Below are 10,570 nucleotides of genomic sequence, written 5' to 3'. Positions count from 1 at the left end.
ACCTTTTTTTAGTGGGCCCTATGTCGGCCACGTCAGCAAACTAACAGCACAGTTACGGAAATTGGCCTCAAGCCTTTCCTTGGTAGCGAAATAGAAGTTTGGGTACCACATTGATAGTTTTTAAAGTATGGATACCACTTTGACCGTGCCATTAAATTAGGGTACCGACGCTGTATTTTCCTCTATTAAAAATCACATTGGTATTGAAAAACCACTTGGACGGGTCGGCGGTAAGTGGTCGACGCAGTACCCGTACAACCCTAAGTCGGATAACCCTAGCGACTCGCCTTGGCCATTGGTTACATATAACATCGTATTTTTTAATATAATCTCAATTTGTGTCTGGGCATTTTATTATGTGCCTCTTTGGGTTAAGCCCGTAGCCTCGTTAATCCTCGCAACTCTCATGGCTCTGCATTCATGGTCCTGTGGAGAAACAAGTGTTATCAAGCTCCAGGTATGTCTATTCTGCTCTCAGGCTTCACCGAACTATTAATATTAATATTAGTCTTCTATATATACATTCTATTTATAAATATTTGATCAAGTACGTACTGATGATGATGATGATTCTATATATTAATTGATGGTAATATCTCTTTATTTAAAGGTTGGTTTCTCAGGCCAGGGGCCAGACTTGGGATTCGATCTTAATCGAATAGCTGAGAGTGCAGATACTTCTACCTAGAAGGGTTTGAGCTATGTTTTGAATGGTAATTATTCGAATTAAAATTTTTAGATATTAATTTACTCTTTTTTTTTTTTGTTAATATTTTGACGATATCTATCTACAATGTTCACATTCTGTTACAGAAACAATCGTAGTTTTGCTCCGCTATCAGAAATATGAGAATTCATCTTCCGTGAGGGTAAGTACAATATCGTCCCTATACACTTTTCACTATCATCGAGTTCGAGCTTATTTTGCTAGGGCACACATGTAGGTATCAGTGAGTACTGTTAGCTCCAGATTGTTCATCCCTAGCTAGCTAGCTAATGTGGATTGGATCCATGTGGATTCATAGGACAAAATATCTGTGTCCATATATATATATACACACATATTAGTAGATATATATGCTATGTTTCCTACTTTAAATATTACAAGATCTCCAGATCGATGCATCTAGGTATAGTAGATACCATGGGGATTTTAACTTTTAGCTTAATTACTTACATTCTCTTTTGCAGGTGTTCTCAATGTTCGGTAGACAATCATCACTAAATCATATTGATCGACTTTCTATCAATGAAAGGCTTGGTCACAAAGAGACACTCGTTAATGTAAACAGAATGAAATTGCAAAGGCCGGCAAGCCAAGAATCATATAATACAGGGCAAAATGATGATATAATGGTATACACTGGTCAACTGTAAATCCTACTCTTACATCTGATGATTGAGTTAACAAATCCAAAGATTTTTTTAGCTTTGTGGAATAGAAGATTTGCATGCCTAATATAATTTTCATTTGAATTTCAAATATCAGGTTACATTATTTGTGGGTGCTAAAGGGAAAGTCGGGCGCGAGTTGCCTACCAACTATAACGATCATGACTATGAGAATTTCTTGCAAGAACTCAGGACCGTTGGTTCCAGCAACAACATAACAGTAAGAACTAACTCGTGCTGTCAATTTCTCTTCTTTAATTTTACTTATGTACTAGCCTCGATCATTTTTTATTGGTGAAGGGAGGAGTAAGGTGATCGAAAGTTCCTTTTCAGATAGTTCGATCTTCAAATTTGTTTTTTTTTTTTTTAACCTTAATAATCCTTTTAGATGATATTTTGAGTGTTCAAACCAGAAATAAAGGGGGATGATGTCACAGAGATTCTATTTACTGATACTGTTTTTCGATCTCCGCTTACAGGCAGTAGAGGTGTTATGGACTCCTCAGATATCTCCATGTTCCGCCGCAACAAGTACATGAAAATAATCCTCAATATATTCGTCAAGTTTCTTTTTGATGAAGAGTTTACGAAATCACTTGGTTTTGAGAGCGAATGTCTCTATTGAGTTTCAGAAACGCATGTATAGATGCAGATGTGCTAAGCATGCATTATAGTGCTGTTGGGATGAATCTAACTAATGTTGTTTACAGTTTTTTTTTTTGGATGAAATGTTGTTGTTGTTTACAGTTTGAGTACCACAGTCTTCTTTTGTTTTTCTTATTTTTCTTTTTCTTCTTGTTGTCTAATTTGCATGTACGTACTTGCATGCTATTTTATATCTTGGTTGAGTTAAAGAGATGATCAAATACAATGCATGCAGAAGTATCCATATTGCTGATAAATAATTCTTAGGGTCCCTAATTCTAAATTTCTAATGACGAATGACCTTGTATACATTTGTCAAAATCAAATCTATTGTATTGCAGTTTCTGTCTCTCATTGGCCATATATTCAAGCAAAATAAACTTGCTTTTGTTTTTCTCTTGTCGACATTTAGACCCCAAAAAGAATATGCATATAGTACATTTACACTTTTGTTCTTTTCCTTACACTAGGGAGAATTTTTTCTAGGCACGTATTTGCCTGCTGTGAAATGGAAGAGAAAATCGGAAGCTATAGCAAACTCACTTATCAAAGAGATTCAATAATAATCTTCTCAAAAGCTTCTGATCCAAAGTTTGATTTGCTACATTTCCATCTATATGTGTTTTGAGGTGTCTAGTGTTTATGTCTCGCTTAGACTATTGGTAATTGAAGGCCAAGTATGTCTAAACTTACTTGGTATTGTTTAGACTTATTTTTTGGTTTCTTCTACAAAAAAAAAAAAAATGTTTAGACTTGCAACGGACATACTTGGCCTAAGGAGATAGTAAATATGTCCGTTGCAATTGTCTAAACTTCTCGCTTAGACAATACCAAATAAGTCCGTTGCAATTAAAGGCTAGGGTTCGACCGTGAAATTGAAGGTACTCGTTTGACGGCTCCCGTGCCGCATAAGGCTGATGGCCTTGGCAGAGAACGATGAGTGTAGCCGGGCGGGGTAGTTTGATAGGTCGTTTTTTTACCTTTGTAGGTGCAACATGTTTGGACCTCGACAAGTTTGTGAACCGTGAGTTAGAGCTGCGCCTTGAGATCGTCTTGAAAGTTTTGGTCGAGTTGCCTATTGATGCTAGAACGATGTTAGCCGGCGAGACGATGCTTGAGGAAGCTTCGACGGGCTAGATTTCGATATGATTTGAGTACTTTGGATCCATGCAGGAGAAAGGGTTTTGGCTGAAGGACTGTTTCTTGTTGGCGGACTAGGTTTGTTCAAGAAGTGGTGGGTTTTGACATCCATTAGCTAGCAGCGGCTAGGGCTCCAGTATGCGGCGGTTTAGAGCTCTGGTTGGGTTTGAGTGCTTTGGGTCGGGTCTTGTTGTAGGCCCACTTTTATTTGTTTTTTTCTTTTTAGATAGTTTGTTCGTTTAATAATGCTAAACTTTTGGTGAGTGCAGTGGGTCTTGACCCTTGTTCATTAGTTAGTACATAGTTTAACCCAATTGCACCAGTATTGATGTACACCATAAAAGTCTTTAGGTGGATATACTACTGGTTAAATGTGCTATTTTTGTTTAAGGTGTAAGAGTCTTTAAGAGTTATTGTCAAATATACAGTCGGTGCACTAGTTATTTGAGCAGTGGATATAATATGTGATCTTCGGATCCCTTAGATTGAGTGAGAGAGCTCGTTGATTGTATGATCTTTTCGATGAATGAAGTTATTCATTCCTCTAAAAAAAATAAAAAAATAAAAAAAGTCCGTTGCAATGAAGAGTGATTGCACTCAGTTAGAAGAGTGGAAACCATTTTCATTCACAAAGAAGAAAAACCGTGCAAACCTTGCTAAGAATGACAACACAAGCACTTGCACCAATGTAATTGAACGTTTTATGTAAATAGATGTTAACAGAGAGCAGAATCAACGAAACGTTGAGGATGATCCTGGTTCTGTCTGCTAATCGGTTTACCAACACCTTGTATATAAACCCAAAATCCAACCCAAAATTTCGGCTAGGCTATTCGACTGACCTTACTACGCCTTATTTTGATAATTTCTTTTGGTCATTTGTGTAGATGTATTGACTGGGTTTCTTACAAAAATCAGTGAATACATTCCTTGTTAACAATGAGAAAGAAACACTCGGCGACAATCTAATACTACCTACCTGAGTAGCAGCTAGAGAAAATCTTACAATATCTTAGGAACGTTGCTCAGAAATGCGAAGCAGTTTGGTGAGCAATCTAACATTTGGTGAATGTTTCTGCTCACAATTTGTCAAAAAGCTGAAATCGAAAGCAATCTTGATATTAAGTTTAGCTTCTACCAGGAGCCAGTCACCCCTTTATTACTTCTATTATCTGTGTGCCGGTGGAATAACAATTTTGTTCCACACATTTTGATTAGGCCAAGTATGTTCATGTAATGAGGAGTATTTACAGTTAATTAGGAAGAGTGAAAACCTATAATATTCAAATAGGAGCCAAAAAAAAAGTACAGAGAAGACGTGCTATTTTTGCTACAAGAACATGTGCACCCATAATTGAACCTTGCATATAAATAGATGTTACCAACGAGCAGAATCAACGAAAAGTGGATGATAACCCTACCTGTGACTGCTAGTCGCGATTTACTAGCACCAAATTCTAAACTACCATGGACAAAGTTAACCAACCGAAAGTTTCAGACAATTTGATTCGAAGTTATTGCTCCACGCCAACATCACCCCACCGGACTTTGTATCTTGCTGCAAGATAGTGTGCCCCAACAGGACCCCTACTCCCATAAGGATAGTACTCTGGAATAATCTTTTTCTCTTCTATTTCCTTCAACAAAGGTGTGAAGAGTGACCAAGCTGCATCTAGTTCATCGCTCCGGATGAAAAGTCTTCTTTCTCCTTCAATAGCATCCAGCAGAAGCCTCTCGTAAGCATCTGGAATCTCCGTTGAATATCTACAACATCCAATATGTTTAAGCATTTTATTGCAAGTCATTAAGAATGACAAAATCACTCATCAGTCTATATTCAGTTGACAATTTTTACTATCAAGGCTCCACAAGGAAAACTTTTAACTTACCTGGCTGCATAATGAAGATTCAAATTACTCCTGTCCAGCCTCATTCCCAAACCAGGGACTTTGTTATTGATTTTGAGGAAGATAGCTTCATCAGGCTGTACTCGGATTACAAGTTCATTTGTAGCACGATCAAGATCAGTTCCAATGTTTCGATTATACAAATTTCCAGGCACGTGCCGGAACTGTACCCTTATCTCAGCCCTGGCAAAAGAAGGAAATATATAAATCAAACTCTGCAAATAAAAACACAGAAAACAAGAACCAGGCGATTTAAATGAGCAAACCTCTTATTATGTAACGCTTTCCCAGCTTTCATTAGGAAAGGTACCCCATCCCATCTGGCATTATCTATGAAGAGTGCAGCTGCTGCAAATGTTGGAGTCAAGCTGCCTTTGGGTACAGTTTTGTCATCAGTGTAGGCTGGGTAAGTAACACCTCCTCTGACATGGCTCTTGTATTGCCCTGTTACCACATTTTCAAGTTGCAACGGCCTCATGGAACGCAAAACTTTTACCTGGCATGGAACAAGCAATTTAAAAATAGGACAAATGAGGAAAATCATATTATACATAGCATTAAACCAGGCTCATTACCTTCTCATTTCTGATATCTTCTGCATCCAAACTGACAGGGGTTTCCATTGCAAAGAGTGCCAATATCTGAAGCAAGTGATTCTGCATTATGTCCCTTATAATCCCATAATTATCAAAGTACCCTCCACGCCCTTCAGTACCAAAATCTTCAGAGAATATTAACTGCACATTCCTTATGTACTGCCTTGACCACAAGGGTTCAAAAATAAGATTGGAAAAGCGAAGAACTGAAAGGTTTTCCACTAGCTCCTTGCCCAGATAGTGGTCTATCCTGTTAATCGAAAAAAGAACAAAAATTAGATTATGGCCCACAATAATTGCATGATGAGAACCAACCTAGTTTGGGAAAAAAAAATACCTGAATATTTGATCTTCTTCTAGGTACTGCTTGAGGGCTTTGGTCAAAGCAGCAGATGATTCTGAATCTCGGCCAAAGGGCTTCTCAACAATAACTCTAGTCCAGCCATTACCCGATGAAGCAGACAAGCTTGCACAGCGAACAGCGTCTATGAATATGTTTGGAGGAATAGATAGATAGAACAGGCGGTTAGGAATTCTTCCACCCTACACATGCAGTTCACTGTCAGTCTAAACAGGAGTACAGTAAGGATGTGGAGAAATGTTCTTGAATGCCATTGAAATGAGAAATAACAAAATGAAATCATGAGTAGGTCTGATCTCAACTAATGATGTGCATACAAAGTGTAAAATCCTAGCCAACATTCTTTACTAAGCTCATCATTATGGTACCACTCAGACACACCAAAATTACCTCATGTTCCTTTAGTTTCTTGTCCAGCTGTGCAAAGTGATCCTGTGAATCATACTGACCAGAGTGGTAGAAACATCTTTCAAGAAATTGGTCCATCTTTTCACCACAATTCTCCCTGAAATTCCCAAAAACAATTTGTTATGCACCAACTAAATGCATTCCCCCACCGGCACGACAGAAAAAAACGTATCAAATTGTTGGAACTTTCACATCATACATAGCAACCAATGCAACCTCATTCCACAAAAGCAAGATTGAAGCAAAGCTCACCTCTGGTCAATTCTACAAGTAAGTGTCTTGCTAACCATGGTTCTTAGCTCTGCATCAGTCATCTTACTCCGAGCATAACCAAAAATAGTAAAGTGCTGCAACAACGATCACACATACATTATCAAACCAATTGATCTAAACCTCGAAATCAATAACAAACAGGGAGAAAGAAAAACAATTTCACCCACCTTAGGGAGGCAACCCTCATAATAAAGTGCGAAAAGGGCGGGGAATATCTTCTTCTTAGCAAGGTCCCCAGATGCTCCAACCACAGTAATACTCACAGTGGACCCAGTTTCTTCGAAACTAAACCCACTCGAGTCTTTACTCTCCTCCACAGATCCAGCCGTAGCTGAAAGCAACCCATCTTTCAATTTCTTGAAAGCAGTTTCATTCTCCACAGGCTTCACTGCTGGAGCCACTGCCATTACAACCAATACAAAATCAAAAAAAGACACATTAAACTCTAAAGCCTCAAACTTTCTAATTCCAAATTGAACAACAGCTATTTAGTTTCACTAAAATCCCAAATGCTCTAAACACATCAAACTGATCAAAGACCAAAACGTTAACAGAACAAAGACTAAAACTTTACATTCAACTCAACACAGATTGTATAAACAACACAAACCCAGAAAACTAGTGCATTGAAAAGTTGAATGAGCTAACCATCTTGCATGCTGACACCATTTTGCTGCAAAACGGATTGAGAAACCTTGGCCGAGACGACGAAACGTTTCGGGCTCGGAGAAACCGCCACCCTCTGCAGACTTCGGTATAGGGAAGACGAATACGACAGCGACGATGATGACGAGTAAGTACGGCAGCAATGGGAGGATGGAAGGGTCGCCATTTCTGGGTTTCTCTGTTTCTGTTGATTGAGGAAATTCAGAGACCAAAATTGGATGGAAGGAGTTTGGTTTTGTTAAGGTCGGAGAAGAGAAGGAGATGTAAATAAGGAGGACTTAGGAAACATCGAGGAGTCGATCGACGATGTTGTTGCTGTTGGGAGGCCCCTTGAGATCTCCGAAAGGCTGCTGTTTGTTGTCTGTGTTGTCAATCCTATGTTGTGAAGAGACAGATGCCCATACACAAGGACAAGTCGGTATTTGTTTCCTCATCTCTAATTAGGTCTTAATTTCGTCATTAGTTTAATTGATTTTGGTTTTAAGAAGGTAGGCCGAAGTAGTTGGTAGGCTGATTTGCATTTGCTTAGCCCAAGCTTTAAGAGGTAACTGGGCCAACTTGTTTATATTTGTTGTAAACAACTAAACAAACATCATCGAAACAAAGAATTGAATTGGAGAGAAACGCCATAAGGAATGAGAACGATTGTGTACTCTCAACTCATAGCCTAAATTGTAAGATAAATGAGTTAGAGAGAGCTATATTTATTAACATAAGATCTGCGTAACTCAGTTTGCTATTGTTTGAGAATGTCATTTGTGCTTCAGGAGTGCACACCAGCTGACATGCATCAATATAGTTAAAACTAAAACTAAATACTACATACGGGGCAAACTCCTAGAAGAATGAGATGAGATTATCTTTATACCTTCCTTTTTGTAGTCTAATTTATGAAAGAAACGAGAGGGTTCACCTTGATCCCTTTGTAGGAATCAATATAACTAGGAGAGAAGACTTGATGAACACTAGGATCAATCAGTAGTATTAGGATACTAGCAATGCGTAAATAGAGACAAAAAAGAAACGATTTTTGTGTCTTGGCAATACTGTTATATAATAGTAAAAGACTAATGAACTGGCTAGTTATGTTTTACCCTTGACAGTTATAACACCTCATCCTCGAGCTAGTCATTAGTCAAGCTAGTGAGCTACCATCAGATTATTGTAAGGAGTAAAATATCCAAAATATCCTAGATATTTCTTTGAAATTTTCGTTTTTTATAATTACCGATATTAATTTTCATAACTTTCTGATATTTTATATTTAGTCTATTTTTGGTAAAATTTTCATCGATATTTGATATTATCTCGATATATCCATCGAGATTTTTTTTTTTCGAAACATTGAAATTTCCATGATCGTCGATATTTTACTCTTTGGATTATTGCATTAGAAAGAGGCTAAACACTGCAACAATACATGCATATATAACTCTTGAGATTGATCATTTGATCTCAATCAGGAATATTAATAAGCGCAGTACGTGATTTAGTAGCTTCATTACCTTCATAGGATAAGAGACTAGGCCTGCAGCGTCTGCCTACAATACATGCACTGTGGTTAATTTGATCCAAAGGAGTGCAGTAGACATGATCATGAGCTATGCTTAGTGCCTTGTGTTGGTAAAGCTTCAAAATACTTGAGCAATTCTTGTTGCCATTAATTAATTCTGAGAGATCGATCGATCAGGTGGTGGAACTGGAGTTGTAGGTGGAAAGAAATAAAAGCATCGTCTTCTGAATCCCATGCCAGTGGAAGCTCTGAAGGAGGCTGCCCCTTCGGTATAATGTAATCGATGACGTCATGTTTCTATTTTCATCTTACTGGATAAAGAAACACATTTATACTTTTGCCATATATATGTATAATTGTGTATGATCTAATTAAGCTCATTCACCATAGTCTGCATGCAGGCCCAGTTTTACTACTGGTCGAATTAAAGTCGACCCTCATCTTCCTCTCTATATATACCATTCTGTTTATTGTGGTGTGCGTGGATGGTAAGAAACATGAATGCCATCCATGGCCTTGATGAGGCAATAATCTATCAAAAGCCATATATGAACCCTTTGGCCAGTATAATTCTGTAACAGGAGTCAGTACGAGTGTGAATAGAAGTACGTAGGAGCGAGCATCATTGTCATATTCTGAGAATACTACAAGGTCATGAATGAACTTGTGGTCCGGGAGGTTTAATTTCTTCTAGAAATGTTTCAGTGTTTCACAATCAATCCTTGCTTATAATCTTTTACGTCTCATAAGTCAGAACTCAGAACTCACCAAATATAGCAAATACCTCATTCTTCTGCGCACAGTTGAAGATAAGGATCGATCAGCCTCGCTCTTTTGAAGTTAAGGCCAGCAGCTTTGCCCAGCATCTTATGCCGATTGTCAGCCCTGTTCAGCTAACCTCAAAGGATTCCTGTCACACCCGGCACAGCATGTTTTATTATAGATTTTACTTTATACAGACACCTAGTTAATTCAGTCTCCCCAAAATAGTGAAATCACTGAAATGGTGGGTGCATGATGAAGTCCCCAATTCTAAACTCATTGTTATAATAAAAATAGAAACGCTTCATAAAATTATTTTCTTAATAAACAAAATTCAAAATCCTTAAGTTCACTCAACTACTATCGTACACATCCACCATTCCGGGATGCCATAACCAATCATCTAATGTGTTTGCAGACCAAAACAAATCATTTATGTTTTCAATGTCGGAATCTCTTAATTCACTCAACTGCTATCAAACACGTGCACCATTTCGATAAAGTTATAACTTATAACCAATGATTAAAATATCAGTATTGGTGTATCTATCGGTCATTTGAAAAAAAAAAAAAAAGAATTTCAGATATATCGGGGAAACCCGGGAAAAGATATCGAGATTTTGGGAAGAAAAATATTTTTTTTTTCTAAAATATTTAATTTATTGAATTTATATATAAATATTACAAACATCAATTACATCCAGAATGAGAATATAGGTTGTTGATAAGACACACGCTGGTCCACAAAAGTACAATAATCAGACCAAGACATATGACTCATATAGTACGAATTGTAGTGTTGAATATGATAATCATATATATATGTCTTTAGAGCAGCCGACTGTTTCCCCTATAAGTGTTGAATATGATAATCATATAGTACGAATTGTAGTGTTAAATATGATAA

The 10,570-nt window shown here is 37.6% G+C and overlaps 1 protein-coding gene across 1 annotated transcript; it reads right to left on the bottom strand.

Annotated features, from left to right (window-relative positions):
- Positions 1-4,342: 4,342 nt before the first annotated feature.
- Positions 4,343-7,784, bottom strand: LOC101292661 (glucose-6-phosphate 1-dehydrogenase 2, chloroplastic-like). Its single transcript, XM_004310058.1, has 9 exons — positions 7,371-7,784; positions 6,890-7,122; positions 6,702-6,796; positions 6,432-6,546; positions 6,018-6,223; positions 5,660-5,930; positions 5,351-5,580; positions 5,067-5,267; positions 4,343-4,941 (listed from the first exon to the last, which is right to left on the bottom strand). The coding sequence occupies exons 1-9, from the start codon at positions 7,552-7,554 to the stop codon at positions 4,692-4,694; spliced, it is 1,785 nt and encodes a 594-aa protein (XP_004310106.1). The 5' UTR covers positions 7,555-7,784; the 3' UTR covers positions 4,343-4,691.
- Positions 7,785-10,570: the final 2,786 nt, after the last annotated feature.

Source organism: Fragaria vesca, unplaced genomic scaffold (genome assembly GCF_000184155.1).
Source record: "Fragaria vesca subsp. vesca unplaced genomic scaffold, FraVesHawaii_1.0 scf0513160_u, whole genome shotgun sequence".
Taxonomy (NCBI): Eukaryota; Viridiplantae; Streptophyta; class Magnoliopsida; order Rosales; family Rosaceae; genus Fragaria; species Fragaria vesca.
The sequence above is the reverse complement of the archived record's forward strand: the minus strand, read 5'-3'. Positions and strand labels throughout refer to the sequence as shown.